We start from the raw sequence: 17,189 nt of genomic DNA on the forward strand, positions 1-17,189 counted from the left end.
CAAGAAGATAAAAGTCAGAAATACTTCTCTGCATGCTCCAAACTTCTGAAATGCTATAGAAGACTAAAGTCTATAAGGGCTGTTCTACAAAGGTTGTATAAAGTTTTAGCAGCTGTGTTGCAGTTCTTGTTGGATAGTGGATTTTGTTTTTTTTTTAAAAAGTATTTCTCAACATTGCAGTATTTCCTCACTAAACAGATAAATGTACTCAGGTTGGTTGGCATTTCTAAAGTTTTCAGTATTGCAACAGAGAAAAATTTTTCTGTATTATCAGTAGGTATAACACGTAGAGCACGTTGTATCCTTAAATGTATGAATCAGATGTTTTACAGCTGCTTCTCTTCAATGTAGTTATAGAAGCTATAAAAATATGAACAAAATAGCAAAAATAATAGCAAACATAAAAACGATAAATATATGTACGCCACAGTGTAAAAGGTATTTGGCCATATATATTACTTCTGCTTTTGCCTTTTTCGCTTAAATATTCCAGATTATCAAACTAATTTTAAGGAAGCAGTTATCCAAACCAAAGACCCTATAGGAAGAAATAATTGCATAATTGCACCCTCACAAACCTGATTGTGCTACCCTTGTAGCAACGACTGCCATTAAGCATAACTAAAAACTGGCAGTCTTTTTTTGGCTCACTACTTTTTGATAAATTGTTTTAAATCAGCCATGCAATGTCATTCTGAATTTCAGCTTTTTTTTAGTTGTTCAAATTTGAACTGGCAGGTTGGACTTTGTGGACCGGTGCCGGCAGAACCGCCTCCTGGAAGCCAAGGAGCTGGTGGCGGATTCCTGCAGGCGCAGACTCGACACGGTGAACATCCAGGGAACTGATGTTGAGATGGTGGACTCTTATAAGAACATGGGTGTCCACCTGAATAAAAACCTCTACTGGAGTCACAACACACTGGTGCTCTTTACAGACTGCTGCCTCCTAGGTGCACAAAGGAGCGCTGTCCTTCCTCCCAGCAGCCGTTGGACTTTATAAACATCACCGCTTCTAACAAAATCAATAAGTTATTCACATTCGTGCCATTAATTGCACATTTTTTTGTTTTTGTCTTTCCATTTTTTGTAGATATTCTGTTATTGTTTATAATGCACAATGTTACATGGGAATTTTGAACACTTTCAGGTCACCCTACTTAGTTGCACATTTAATTTAATATGAGCATTTTTAATAACCATAGAATATATCTTTTTTTCTGTTGTGGACTTTTTTCTTACTTGCTACTGATGTGCCTGCATTTCCCCACTGTGGGACAATACAGGATTATTCTATTGTTGTCAGACTGAACTAAGTTTATCTTTGTCTTTTTTGATGATTTGCAGTGTGACAAAACATAAAACCGGAAAGATCCGGCGATACTTTTTTCACAGCGCTTTGTAGATTTAGTCTGAGTATTAATTGGAAGCAGGGTGAGAATCTAAAAACATAACGAAGATAGCAAAGCGTATTTGCTAAAACAGTTATTGAGTGGCGGAACGGAAAATTGCTATCTCGTTTTGTTGTTTCGGGAGAAGCCATAAATCTCGCCAATGAGATCTATGCACATACCGCTCTCTGTGCACGTCCGCTTTACCCGCGCAGAACAGAATGTCACATGTGGATGAAGTGCATTAGGACACCATAAGTGCGTGAGCTTACAGGCTGTCCGCATACGGAGACACAGAGACCGTAGACTTATTGGAGTTTAAAGTCTTTTCGAGCGGTTTGCAGGGGCAGATACACAACGTGATGTCACACCGGCTTTGAAGTGTCATCCCGGGGAAAGGAAGCTCAGACAATGAGAGAAAGCAGACGAGTGAGGATTACAGAAAAAGTGTGCGGGCGTATGTGTGTGTGTGTGTGAGAATGTTTGTCTCTGTGGATTAGACCCCACATGGAAAGCAGCTTTGTCAGCTAGAGCTGTTATCAGTATGCTGAAAGACACTTTGCTTTTGTGTTTGAACAACAGGACGGTCAACCACAACGCTAATTTCTCTCATCCTCGTAAAGTGACGTGCACCGCAACGAACACCGACACATAAATGCACACGCGCGGACTTCACACATTTAAACCAAGAGGGCGATGCATAAATATTTCATTTTTCTCTGCACACAAACAAAGACACAGCTGTGTGGTGTTAGCCAGCAGCAGAGAAAATAATCAGGCGGTGTAGTAAAAGCAAATTGAAAATCAGTAGTGAGTGTTCCCCCTAAAGAGAGAAAACACAAACCAGGACAAAAGAAGCTACAGAGAAATGATTGCAGTAATCTAAGCAACTGAGCTTCATTGTACCAAAAAAAACCCTTCTTCTTCTTCTTTTTGTTCTGCTTATAGGGGTCGGGTCGCGGGGGTAGCAGCTTCAGTAGGGAGGCCCAGACATTCCTCTCCCCAGCCACTTGGGCCAGCTCCTCAGGAGGAATCCCAAGGCATTCCCAGGCAAGCCGGGAGGCATAGTCCCTCCAGCGTGTCCTGGGTCTTCCTCTGGATCTCCTCCCGGTGGGACGTGCCCGGAACACCTCACCAGGGAGGCGTCCAGGAGGCATCCTGACCAGATGCCCGAGCCACCTCAACTGGCTCCTCTCGACGTGGAGGAGCAGCGGCTCTACTCTGAGTCCTCCCCGGATGACTGAGCTCCTCACCCTATCTCTAAGGGAGAGCCCAGACACACTACGGAGAAAACTCATTTCAGCCGCTTGTATCCGGGATCTCGTTCTTTCGGTCATGAGCCAAAGCTCGTGACCATAGATGAGGGTAGGAACGTAGATCGACCGGTAAATCTAGAGCAGGGGTCGGCAACCTGCGGCTCCGGAGCCGCATGCGGCTCTTTGATCGCTCTGATGCGGCTCAGGTGTTAAAAATAATTATGTCACGGAGCTGTGTACCTCATGCAGGCAGTCGTCAATGCTGGCTGACGAACACTCCTCACCAGTTGGTGGTGGTAATGCACACTGAAAAGATTTTTGCTCACCGTCAATAAACTCAAGAAGAAGAAGAAGAAGAAGAAGAAGAACTGGTAGTTCACTGGCTGCAGTGTCATAAACACAGGAATGCAGAGTTGAGGCGGCATTTTCAAATGCTGCTTTTTTGTAGTAAATTCTACAAATGACAAGGGCAACACGGTGACCTAAAATAACATGGAGTCATTGATGAGGGTGAAGAGAGCTAAACAGCAGGGTAAGAGTCGTTTCTATATCTGACGTTTGTTCATTTTCAAAGTGAGGAAAAGCGAACTGCGCTTGGCTCAAGGCTGTGAGCGGAGTCCTGAGCAGCTGAAGTCGAGCTTCAGGTGCCGCCTGAACGTCTGGTAGCTCGTCTAATGCAGCTGTTAGCTTGTTAGCTGGTTAATGACAGGAGCTCGTTCACTTTCGCAGATGTGATTAAAATGTGTTCGGATTAAAAGGACAGAAAGTATTCCGGATGAACCATTTATATGGGCTGAAAATCAAATAGTCCGACCATGATGTGCGTTTACTCGCACCAAGCTTTATTCAAAATAAAAGCTCGGACATTAGCAGAGTTGATGATTTCCATAAAACAACAGTAGAAGTGCAAACGCAGAGGTGCATTGGTTCTGGTGCGGGTCCATCCTGTTGCAAAAAAGCCCTTATGTGCAGCGTTATTTCATTTAAAATTTCAAAAGGATTTTGTGGCTCCCAGTGTTTTCTTTACTGTGTGAAATAGGTCCAAATGGCTCTTTCAGTGGTAAAGGTTGCCGACCCCTGATCTAGAGCTTCTCCTTTTGACTCAGCTCTCTCTTCACCACAACAGACCCGTAGAGCATCCACTTCACGGCAAACGCAGCACCAATCCGCCTATCGACCTCTCGCTTCATTTTTCCCTCTTTGGTAAACAAGACCCCGAAATACTTAAACTCCTCCACTTGGAGCAGGACATCCTCCGACCCGGAGAGGGCACTCTACCCTTTTCCGCCTATTTCTATCAGTTTTTCTCAGAAAAGGGATAGAAAGAAACGAGCATAATAAATGTGTCTGTGTGAGATGCGAGCATTTTCTTTTTATTCAGATGTGCTGAGTGCAGCAGTTAGTATTTAGGCCTGAGGGATGCAAGACCGTCCCAGAGCAATTTTAGTAGATGACTGATTATATAGAGCCACTCACTGCCTGTCCACCTGACTGCTGAGCTTACCGTGCAAACACGCTGCACTTTAACTGCTCAACCAAGATTTTATATTTACTCAACAATAAGGCTTTTTTTTTACTGTTTCACAGAGCCATGTTTTGACTTTACAGTTGTCAACTTGTCTAGGAACCAAGTAAGAATTAAAACCTGAAGGAAAACCATCAATTTGTCCTGCTAGGCTTCTTCTCCCTGTCATTCTTGTCTGATTGTTAGTAGAAAACGTGAAAATCAAAATACACATGAAACATAAACTAACAACGACACAAAGCAGGAACTAAAGACCAGAATTAGCTGTGCTTATTGTTTTTCTTTTGCCATTGTAAAAGTTACTGCATCATCCACATACATTAAACATGTTGAGTGTAACATATTTCCAGTACATATTGTTTTCATTATATTTAAATAATCCCAGAGGGTAACCCAGGGCAAATTGTTGCTTGTTAAACCTTGATTTGTGTGATTTGTCAAAGGCTCTGAATCAGATTAAAGTCTGGACTAGGACTAGGAGACTAGGAGTCTGGTCTAGGAGTGAATATGACATGAATATGTTTCGAACTCATCTATGTTTGTACTCCTAGTTGTATCTGTTGAGCTGTTGGAAATGGAATCAAGCTTGAGCTCAGCTCTTTTTCAGCATTTAGCTGGTTGTCTTTCAGGATTGCATTTATCTCTCTATCTCATTAACTCCAACCAATTCCCCTGTCCCTGCTGAGGACAGGCATTCCCACAGTGTGGGGTTGCCACCACCATGTCTCCCCATGAGGATTGTTCATTCATCGTGATTTGCAAAATAGGTTTTCCACCGCTGCATGTGGGCCAGGAAAGTCATTTAAGATATCAAAGAAGGGTACCTCTTTTCACATTTTTGCTGTTCTTCCTCTCATTGTTTGTGGTAAAATGTCAGCAGGACTTCATATGGTTTCTTATGCACTTGTAGCTTGAAGTTTTTGAGAGCTAATAATGTTTCTGCAAGACCTCTGCAACCATTTATTGGCTTACGTCTTCAAAGTAAGAAAATAGGCAGCTAAATGCTGAATAGAGAGCGCTGTCTTCAGAATCTGCACTAGAGCATAAAAAAAAAAAACTGAGGGAAGCTGTTCCTGAAAATCTTCTAGAAGCTCTTCTAGTGGTGTTGAAACCACTACAAGAGCAGCGCCACTCTTTTGCACACAAGAAAAACTTGGTCTCCGAAAGTCAACCCTCTCCCTTCGTTCAAATGCCAAGTAGAGACGTCGTCACATCCATGAACAGCAATTCTGCATGCGAGACGTTTACATCCGTCTCTAAATAAGGGGGATTATATTTTGAAGGAATGTTTAAAGGGAGATTAGGAGATATAAAACTCAATACTAAACAAATACAGAAAGACTGACAGCATGAAGGCAGACAGTAATTAAGCGAGTAAAGTCTTGTAGCTTTCCGTGACTCACAGACAAGCAGCGAGGTGTGTGAGAGGCCACACATTTTCTGACAGTACCTGTCATAGTAGTCCTCGTGGTAGCTGTCGTAGTCCAAATCAAACTCTGATCTGCAGAAGAGGCAGAGATAGAGTCAGGTCTGGAGGTTGCAAAACTTTGAAGAGACGCTTCTGTTGCTGCTATCATTGATTTCAGTTAAAGGGTGTAATTTGCTGCGTGGTTAGTGGGTAAATGTGTGTGAGTGTGAACACAGGTTTTTTTTGCTGCAACCCCTTCATGTGGAAAAACAAAACAAAACACTGTGCTCATGATCTCCAGCCATCTGGAAAGAAACACTGGGTTTTTCTCTTTCTGCTGCGCCATCCAGGTGGAAAATCCATAAAAAATTGGATCGCGCCGCAACCGTATCACCCACTGAACACATCGATGTTTGAGCTTGGCGAGGCAAGCTGTGGACCATGGAGCAAGAGTGAGACACGAAGAATGAACGGCACGTGAGTGATGTGACAGCACACTTATAAAAGTTGGCACAGTTGATGTATACATGTAAGAAAGATTCGAGGAAGTAGAAGAGAGAAGAGTGACACTAAGCTACAGTGAGAGCACATTCTGGTGTGTCAGACCTCAACATTCCTCCCTAATCCCTGCAATGAGTCTCTATTAATCCCTGCATGTGGCTCACCATCATGCTGTCTCTTTCTCTGACGCCGTCCTTATCATTATGTCCCCCTTTTTTTAAACTGACTTCAACATCCCACATTATGCTTGAAAACTGTCCTAAAACACATATTTAATAAATTCACAATGATGTTTTGATCGTTACAATATTGATCTATAGTTGTTTTTTGGGTTTTTCTTGCATACGCAACAACTGTGACTGCCAGCAAAAACACAAGCTGAAGCAGTGAAGCTCAGATGTACAGTGGAGATGTTTAAACCTTCTCCCACCACAGGAATCCAGTTATGAGATCAGAAAGGACAAAAGAAATGTTACTGATCTTAAATAAAGACCGTGCAATGAAGACAACAATGTGAATGACACCAAAGATGGCTAAAAGAGTGAGGTGTAATATCTCATTTGATTTGCTATTAACCAAAGGAAAACTCATATGGTCTATGAAATATTTCCAACCATGTGCTGCACTGGGGCAAATAACAAAAACAAACAATGATTAAACATAAAGATGTTTTATAAATTAGAATAAAATGCAAATGTTAGAAAACAGCCATCCATCCATCCATCCATCCATCCATCCATCCATCCATCCATCCATCCATCCATCCATCCATCCATCCATCCATCCATCCATCCATCCATCCATCCATCCATCCATCCATCCATCCATCCATCCATCCATCCATCCATCCATCCATCCAGTTGTACTTCTGAACAAGGGAATACAAGTAAAATACATTAAATAGAGGCAGGGTACATTATAACATCCGAAAGCATGTTTAAAGAAGTCTTTAACTTCTTTTAAATGCATCAGCAACACCCAGGCAACAAATGGAGAGAGGTCAAGAGTCACTCACCTCACATCTATAGCTATGTTGAGGTCAAGATGTCAAAATATACTTTAAAATTTACTAGTAAGGAAGGGATTCTAACACAACTTTAAAGCCTAGTAGTGCATAGTCTCGACAAGCTGAATGACATCAAGTTTCTTCGCATTTGGGCAGAGAAAAAAAACACTATTCAAATATTATCATTATGATATATCCATCCATTCAGCTATTATCTAAACCTGCTTGTTTGAGCAGGGCAAGTGGCAGGGTACACCCTAGACAAGTTATTATTATAATACACACAAGATGAAATATCTCTATTATAACATATTACCGAGATACTTAGGAGATGACAGAAGCAGTTTATCATGAACCTTTTGGAATAATGCTCCCCTCGATGAATCAAATATAGGCCAAGCTTCGACAAATAAAGACCAACAGGTAGTATTGGCACTACCCATAGCCAGAGATAGAGCTTCTGTCTTCTCAGAGTTCAATTGTAAGTATTTATCACTAAAATATTGGTTGCTTTGGGGCATTTTGTTAGGGAAGCTATTGTGGAACTGACCAAGCTTAAAAGAACAGAACAGAACAACTGGAAACCACCAGCTTAATGATGGGACGTCCATCCACTCATCTGCTGATCCATTTGTTACAGAATCCATCTTTAAGGTCATCCATCAATCAACCTTTTTAAAACATCCTGCAATTGTTCCTGTATATATATATATATATATATATATATATATATATATATATATATATATATATATATATATATATATATATATATATATATATATATATATATATACGACACACACACAAACACGCAGTACATTTGCACATGTACCAAATGAATGACACATTGTTTAAAATCTGTACTTATGCAGAACAAAAGTGAGCGCTATGCTGTCCGACTTATCACTTAAGTCTGTTATTTGGGACCATTAAGGTTTGTCATTGAGTTACAGTGGTGATGCATAACAAAAAGTGGAACGAACCAAACCTTTATGTAAGCGTTTTTCCAACAGCAATAAGAGATGTAGCTCTTACCTACTTCATTAATCACCTCAAATAATATTTGAGGTGATTATATCAAGCAAAAATTTAAACCTCACTTGTACAGAGAAAAACTGACTAAAGTCCAAATCCAGCTGTGCCTTTCAACCAACACCAAAAGCCTTTCGAGCAACAGACATGCAATCTTTCGAAGCGAGTCACTGGATGAGAGGCGTTTTCCAAAGAGGTGCGTTTCAATGGTGCATCGATGTACAACTTCTACACTGGATTGGATATATATGTCAAAACAACTCCAAAGTGATTTACATATGGTTTTTTTTTTCAGTAAATGCAGAAATAGTCTTATATTCTTTAACAATACCGACATTTTCAAGTGACAGACTGTACTACTACGTATATTGTTGTATAGTTTGTCTCACCATCCATTTTCTATACCAGCTTATCCTTTACTAATTAATAAAATCAAGCCACATATCCAAGCTGTATTGTCTTGGCAGCTATTTCAAATGTCAGAAAATATTGAAAAAAATCAAGATATCAGAGTATTTTAACCTTCTTTGTACTTGTCTTTGTTTCTCTTTGTTTCTCTTGGTTGAATGTTGCAAATCAATGACTCGATGCAATCTGATAGGTTTCCTTACGTAGATAACTTTTTGACCAGTCTCTGTATAATTTGATGGAATTGACTTGACTTTGTAAAGTGCTTGAGATGACATTTGTTGTCACCCTAGTCTTTAACCCAAACCCAATTCAGCTTAATGAATTGAACGTAAATGGATCCTAGCATTGGTCCCTATTTAACAAATAAGTCCAAAGGTAATCACAGAAAACAGTATAAAACGGACCTTTCAGCCTCTTTGTGTGAATCTGAACTCTAGACTTATTTAGGACCAGACTGTAATCACATTTTCTCCCAGCTCTGCTTTCACCGTGTCTTCTCTGTGTCTCATGCCAGCTGGTTTTCTGAGCTCAGGGGACAGAAAACCTCAAAATAATTTAGAACAAGAGCTCATTTCTGAGCGACACACTTGCCACAAATGCAAAGCATAATTTCAGTCCAATTTGAAGGCAGCCGTTCGGTTGTCCTGTTTAAAACAGAAAAGCTCCCCAGGTTGTTATAACTCTCTCCGTCAAGCCACTTGAAACATATTTGTCTTCCATTTGAGGATTCAACATTACGAAGGCATTTCTGGCCTCTTACATCTTGTTCCTGTAAAAGATCTATGTGACAGAGAAACAGAGTACAGAGGGGCTGCAAATCCTCACCTTCTCAACTAAGCTGACTTTCATCTCAAAGAGAAACAGAAAATAACAGCTATTCAACAAAATCCTCGCTGAAGGGGAACCAAGCAACTGCACACTTTCCGGTCAATGCTTTTGCTTTGTAGTTAGTTCTTCATCCTGGGGTCAAGTGTTTTCTGGACACGTCTTTAGTTAAATCGTACCTTTGGAGAGAAACATTTCAAATATTCTACTGAATTATAATGTCCTTGCCTGTGATGTTCAACCTGTAACCATCTCTGTTTAACTCTTACTCTCTGGGGAGCAGTTTGGTGGTGGACTGACAAATTATTGCTAACAGAATTCTCCAGCATACATCTGGTTAAAAGGTGCAGAAGAAATTGCACAAAATGCCTCCTTAGATTCAATGTTTCATGTTTGATTTTTGCTCCTAACATTGGCCCTTGTGGAGGCTCTGTGACATGCTGGGGACAGCAGAGCTTGATTTAATGAATGAATAAATGAATAAAACATTATTGCATTAAAAGGTCTTTTTTTTGCTGCTTGTCCTTTTATAAAAGGCACTCTTGAAAATGCAATTAACCAGGGTGCTAATTTCACAAGTCTACTGAATGTGTTTTAAGAAAAGATGCAAGACATCTTCTTTTGACCAGAATTGGACCGTGTTCAGCTTGACCAGCACTGACCGCTGACCAGTAGATCAGAAACTCTGAAAACAAAGGAGTGAATGGACCCTAGGTAAAACCACAACACTCTACAGTATAAGCAATAGAAAAAGAAGATTTAAAGCTAGTTATTTTCAGAATAAATTAGGTGTATAATGTGTAATGTTTGGGACTGAGTTTCTATGTGACGTTTATTCAGGGTGCAAGACAGCGGGAGAGAGCAAGTATTTGAGTAGATAACAGGAAGGCTAGGCAAAGTATGGCTAATTTGCTCTTGTTTATCCCTTTGCGCTTACAATCTTTGTCTATAATAGCTGGATATGGAAACTCAGGGTTGAGATAAGGTTCTATATGATGTAAGGTTACACACAAAGAAAGCTGTTTTAGGAATGCTAAACATCTGGAATATAAGATGCTAAAGAAAGTTTATTGTAAACTCTGCAGTTATAATGTTTTTGTCATAAGCTGAACCCTGTTGATTCAGTCATACTGCCAATGACTGAAAGAACTGCTCGTAGTAGGAAAGTTGGAAAGTAAATATTTTCATTGTTCTTCCTATATATTCTTAAAAAGGCAAAAAAACAACAACAAAAAAAAACAATAAAAAGTACAGCATGTGGTGTAATAAAAGGCGTAATAAAACCATTATAATAATATCTCAGAAAGTCTCAGTGTAAACAAAAAACTTAGGTTTTGGTTTTAATCTACAGATGTTGAAGGAAGCTTTTTCAATTCTCATACATTTTTCCGTTTTATGACCCCGTAAAAAGCTGAAAGGGAAAAAAAGCCTGTTTTTTATTTAATTTAATCCACATGTATCAACTTCCAGGCATGAAAAAAGGTTTTCATGGTGTTGTTACACGTAAAACTTCTTGTAGTACTTTTCAGACTTTGGCTCAAACATATTATTTTCTTTCAGTCTGCAACAGTAACTCCTATTTGTTTTTCAATACAGACCAAATATCATGCATATAATAGAAAATTTTGAAATGCTGTTCACAGCTTTTGAAATGAAGCTGTAGTTTCCAAATTATATACCCACCACTCCATCAGCAAAATAACAGCGTTTCAGAACAATAGAAAACATTCGCTGTCACACTATTTTTGACAGATTCTAATTCATATCACCCAACTGCTTTGCAAGAAATTGAAATAAAGATGACACTAAATTATTATTTATTGCTAATTCTTTGGGTTAACAAATTAAAAACATTTGAAATAGTATTTACCAAAACTTTAATTAGATGATGCAGATATCCAAATACAAACACAATGCAAAGATTAAGCAAACAGGGAAACTTGTAGATTAAAAAATAATATCTATTCATGTGTCTGTGGTACAAATACTATACAATTTGGTTTTTCATGATTGAAAGGCCCTACCTAACTTCATTTATTTGTTTTTTTATTTATTTTTCACAAATCCTTTGTGATAAACTACCCATTTTTCTCTGGTCAGTAATAATCTAATTATATTTATTATAATACATTTCGGCCTTTTTGGAATGAAGACAGCACCATTACATAACAGTGAATGATTACTTGTTTACACAGCAGAGCAAACAGTGTTCAGTGTGATTAATTTACCTTTAAATAATGTCGAAAACAAATATTTCATTTTTCACTATTTGTAATGATGGCCGGGTATTTAGAACGTAGTAGAGTTGGCGTAATGACACGCTGTTAGAGCTTTCACTTGATTTAGAGAAGATAAATCTGCGACAGGTGAACACCGCCCCTTTAAACTACAATTACATGCACAGAAAGCAGCCGAGCGCCTCGGCCAGCAGGGAGAGAGACCAGCAGCAGATGGACAGCAGGGTCACTAAAGGCTAATTAATTTCTTTTCATAATTTCTCAAGTGCCAAAGCAATCCATTAGACGTGCCTGGCAATAAATCATCTGGGCCTCGGCGTGCCTCTGTGTGTTTTGTGCATACCAGTAAAAAGGCGAGTCGCTTTTGTGAACAGAACATCTCAGAGATTTCCTCCCAGCACGCAGAACTCAAAGGAGGCAAACATCACAATTTTACAGATTCAATGTGGGGGGAAAAAACCCTGGAAGGTGTTTAAGATGAGGATTGAGATGTTAAATTGGTTTAAAAGATGACAGATTCAACAAAAATGTAGGTGACAGAAAATCAATCGCTTTCATTTTTTTCTTTTTTTTTTTTGCTTATTGATTTCTTGGACACGGTGACATCTTTGAAGACAAATAATCATTCCTGCTTCTATATTAAAGTTTTGTCCAATCAGAAGATTGTCTGTACTTCTTTGTGGCATCAATGATGTTAAGAATAGGTTTGATCCTTGAAAGAGCAATAAGTGAAATTTCTGTTGAGCACTGTCAGTGGACCAAAACAAAACGTGTGACAAGCCACACCAATCCATCTGCAACCCCTTCTCACTCGTTGGCTCATATGCGGATATTTGGCAGGATAAATACAGCAAAACAGCGTCACCTTTCAGAGGAACATGTCTAGTGAAGAGGTAAGCAACTTATAACTTTGTAATGCTGTCAGCAGGAGAACATTTCGATCTGCTGGACGTTCTCTCCGACATTTTCTCCGACGCCCCGCTGCCCTGACGGTGGCCTTTTTGGTGCAAGAGACTGGAGAACAACTCAGAGTGATGTCGTGTGACGTCATAACTTATCCCATCTAAAAAGGTACCTTTAGTTCTTCACATCACTATTTTTTCATTGATTCTATCTGAAACAATGAAATTTTCGCTTATTGCTCCCTTTAAAGTCATCATATGCTAACAAACAAAGACAAATCTTTCATCGTAAAGGAACACATGGAAGTCTGCTGCTCATTAATGCTGTGTACTAATTTCTGCAGGTTTTGCATAATACACTGACTGATGTGTTTTAATAGTTCATATTGAATAATAGGAGAGGTGTTATGTTGCTGTCTTACTGTTTTCACCATGACTTGTGCATCCTAGGTCTAATTGTGTCTTGCCATGTCCATTTACTCCACTTATTTAAAGGTTTTAGAACCCCAGTACTGACTTGTACCTAACGACAATGTCATAGTTTACTTCACTGTAGACATAAATCAATATGCAAATCTCATATTAGCCAGTGCATATCATCTACAGCTATCTAAATGTATATAGAAAATGTATCGATTGAAATCCCACCTCAACTGCTTAAATTGCTCCTCTATAAGTGGAGCTCCAAAAAAACGTTTCTAAAATGTTTTAAGAACAGCCTGACAGGAGCAAATATTTCTTTTCTGTCTGTTAATGTATATTTCAGTGCTTAAATCTGCAACCAGCTCAGAAACTCAGAGAAAAACACGACTCTCTTGCTGTTATTTCATCTAAGTTTGAAAAGACCTTATTCAGTCACTGGTTCGTATTGCCCAGAAAAAAAGGCTGACTCTTCACTTCAGATTAGAAGCAGTGCTGCGTTTTTATTTTTATGCTCTTCCAGCTTTAACTTTAGATCATGGAGCATTTGGTCAAACTGTTTAGTGCAGTCTGTTCTTTTTACGCTACAACAGTACAGAGACCACAGTACACCGACTTTGACCTTCTGCTTGCTACAGAAATAAACAACTCTAATTGAGAATAATGTTATGCTCATAGATAACAGGACTCGAATGGAAAAACTCAGTCTCATTTTTGCTAAAAAAACCCTCATTGCAAACAGATTCTCAGGCTTTCATTAGGATCTCTTACTCTTCTGTCTCTTAAACACTGAACTGTGAGGACTATTTACATGCGCCTTATCTGCAATAAGCCACGCTATAGCTTTGGGGAATGTTTATTATTTGGCAGACATGATTAGCCAACAGGATGACGTTACAGTGTAAACGATGACTATGTGTAGAAAAATTAAATAATAAAGTGAATTTGGTTTTAAGTGAGGATTAGAGATAGTAATAGAAAGTACACAAGATGATTACAAACCTCTCTGCGTTCCCTGTCGGTGTCAATTCCTCTTAAAGGCCAAGCTGTAACTTCCAGAACCTCCCATCATTTATGATCTTGAGGAGGTTTTGCTGGCTATGTACCCAATGAAGCCGTCTGGTTCTGGCCTGGTGAGGAGTTTTTTTACTTTAGAGTTTTGTACTTTATTCCAATAAACGCCAACTCTCTGGATGCCTCCTCCAGACCCAGTGGGGAGACAAGTGATTAGCTAATAAGAGCATTTTGGTGTAAAGAGTTGATAGGGGAAGCTGCAAAGTACCAATGAGCTTAGTCATAATGATGCTGTTCTTTCTATGAATACCAATTTTGAAAGTCAGGAAAATCCCTTTAACAAACCAACACCATTCATTAAAAAAAAACAAAAAAAAAAAAACGCTGCTCCATCGGCTAAACTGAGGGTTAATTTTCTTGATAAGTCGTGGAATCCACCAAGGCCAGCGGAAGTGGGCAGATAAGTAAAGAGTCTTTGTAGACCACCGGTCAAAATTAAGAGGGATGTGTCACTTTATATTCTGGCAATGTGACAGAACAACTAACTATGAGTTAAAAATGTGTCTCTCCTAATATATCACCACTTATTTGCCACTTTCAGGGGCCTGGGGACGTAGGTATTGAATCTAGTTGTCACAGCTGCTAACGTACAGTGCTTTACATAATGTGGGTGTGCAAAACCTCAGTTATATAAAAAACATATGAAAAAACATAAAGCAACACAACAATCAAGAAAGAACACACTGCAACCCCACACCTACACAGAGACACTGAAAACAGCATGCAGCTGAGAGGGAAATGAGATTATGACTGAAAGACTGCAAAGCCATTCTCCCTCTTGGCTTGCAAAGGAATTAGAACAAAATTGGGAGTGTTGGTGGACTGACAATTAGAGGAGAGACGTAAAGAGAAAGAGGAGCGACCGTTGGAGTTTGACCATGATCAAGATGAGAGCAGAGTGGCTTTGATGAGGGAAGAGAGGAAGATGAAGAGAGAGCTGGTAGCTTGTTTGCCCTCTCAGACACTCTCTAAGGACAGACTCTGAGCTAATCTGTGTCCGCTTCTGCTTTTATTTAATCACTGTCACTGTTTGTCTCTCTGCTCCACTCGCACTCACCGTATATTTCTCTTAACTGCTCTTGTTTCTTGTAAAATACAACAGAGATTTTCCAAGCAAACGGCTCTCAATACATGCTCTCATAAGCAATGAAGTGTGAATTACGGCAATTTATACAGCTTTGATATTTCATTATCTTGGCTGTTAAGCAATACTGCATCTCCTACAAAGCAAATGCTTGCAGTAGACCTCAGACATTTTAGTGATTGGTTCAAAGCAGTTTTATTCACTTTTAACATAAACCTGTATCTCTTGTTAGACTATGTGCTGGTGATAAAACTGGTTACTAGTTCACTGCAAGGAAACCTAAAATATTTTTGATCAGGATTTCTCAGTTAAGTTGCACACAAAGCACTTGTATATTATTTGTAAAGCAAGGAACATCCTGACTGAGACCAATGCAGAAAAATAAAAAGTCTGCACTCTGTTTCTCATCATGTAAACTAACCATGATCAAATATCTGTTAGAGATCAGAATGCAGCACATTCCTGCAGCCAAGCCTCATTTAAGGTGTTTCTGACATAAGGACACTGGGGCAAACTGACTCGCTTTTCAAATGAATTATCTTATCTTATCTTATCTTATCTTATCTTATGAACTAAAACAGATCGTTGTCACTGTGTCAAGCTAAAGTTAAAGGTTCAGAGTTGAATACCAAAGGACAAACATTTTTTTTCTCCTAATAAGCATGTAAAAAGTTTGCAATGAACCATTTACTTTGAAACCCCTTGATAACATCTATTGGAAACATTTGCCTTTTTACTATGTAGAGTCCACCTCTGCGTGATTTAATCTTAGCACAAATAAAGTTGATGATGATAATAATAATAATAATAATAATAATAATAATAATCTCTCTCTCTCTCTCTCTCTCTCTCTCTCTCTCTCTCTCTCTATCTATCTATCTATCTATCTATCTATCTATCTATCTATCTATCTATCTATCTATCTATCTATCTATCTATCTATCTATCTATCTATCTATCTATCTATCTATGTATATATATATGTGTATATATATGTGTGTATATATATATATGTGTGTATATATAAATATATATATATATATATATATATATATATATATATATATATATATATATATATAATGCATTTTACATTTACTGAAAATCTCAAAGTGCTACAGTCAATAATATCTCAATATAAAACAAAGAGTGATCATTAAAAACATTGGGTAAAAAGAGGTTTGTCTGCATAATCTGATCCAATATGTATAATCTGATTGAATTTGACTTTGGAAAGTGCCTTGAGATGACATGTTTCATGAATTGGCGCTGTATAAATAAAATTATATTGAAGTGAAATGATGCTTTTCTTCAGGACAGCTGGTCAGATTAATTACACACAATTCACCAAAAACTTGATACTTTGCTGGAGGTTTACCTTCCTGCAGCATAATGACTCTCAAACTACAGCCTATAATAATGCATTTTACATTTACTGAAAATCTCAAAGTGCTACAGTCAATAATATCTCAATATAAAACAAAGAGTGATCATTAAAAACATTGGGTAAAAAGAGGTTTGTCTGCATAATCTGATCCAATATGTATAATCTGATTGAATTTGACTTTGGAAAGTGCCTTGAGATGACATGTTTCATGAATTGGCGCTGTATAAATAAAATTATATTGAAGTGAAATGATGCTTTTCTTCAGGACAGCTGGTCAGATTAATTACACACAATTCACCAAAAACTTGATACTTTGCTGGAGGTTTACCTTCCTGCAGCATAATGACTCTCAAACTACAGCCTGAACAACAATAGAATGAGTGAGACCAAAATATAATCATATATTTGAATAGTCCAGTTAAAGTCCAGATCCAAATCCAACTTAGAATCTGTGGCAAATCTTGAAAGTTGCCATTCAAAGACTGTTGATTGATCAGTTGAGACGTGCCCTGTGGAGTGACAGATCATGGCTCGCTGTCTGACAGTCTAATAGACAAGTCTGGGATTGGATGTTGCCAGGAGAACTGCACCTTGTATCACGTGCAAAAATTTGGTGTAGGGGGCTTATTTTCAGATAAATTTAAACAGATACTGCGAGCCAGGTTTGCTCATCCAACATCAGTGTCGGACCTCACAAAAGCTCTTCAGGAAGAACAGTCAAAAACCCACA

At 38.7% G+C, this 17,189-nt stretch overlaps 1 protein-coding gene across 2 annotated transcripts in view; it reads right to left on the reverse strand.

Moving 5' to 3' along the window:
• The window catches only part of LOC105920699 (heterogeneous nuclear ribonucleoprotein C), a 62,861-nt gene that overhangs the window by 9,770 nt on the left and 35,902 nt on the right, over positions 1-17,189 (reverse strand). The window contains exon 3 of one of the 2 annotated variants that reach the window (XM_036136531.1): positions 5,620-5,670. The exons of the other annotated variant lie outside the window; for it this stretch is intronic. Within the exon in view, the coding sequence (XP_035992424.1) occupies positions 5,620-5,670 (51 nt within the window). The remainder of the gene's footprint in view (positions 1-5,619; positions 5,671-17,189) is intronic. 2 annotated transcript variants of the gene reach the window in all.

The sequence above is a fragment of the Fundulus heteroclitus genome, chromosome 4 (genome assembly GCF_011125445.2).
Source record: "Fundulus heteroclitus isolate FHET01 chromosome 4, MU-UCD_Fhet_4.1, whole genome shotgun sequence".
Classification (NCBI taxonomy): domain Eukaryota; kingdom Metazoa; phylum Chordata; class Actinopteri; order Cyprinodontiformes; family Fundulidae; genus Fundulus; species Fundulus heteroclitus.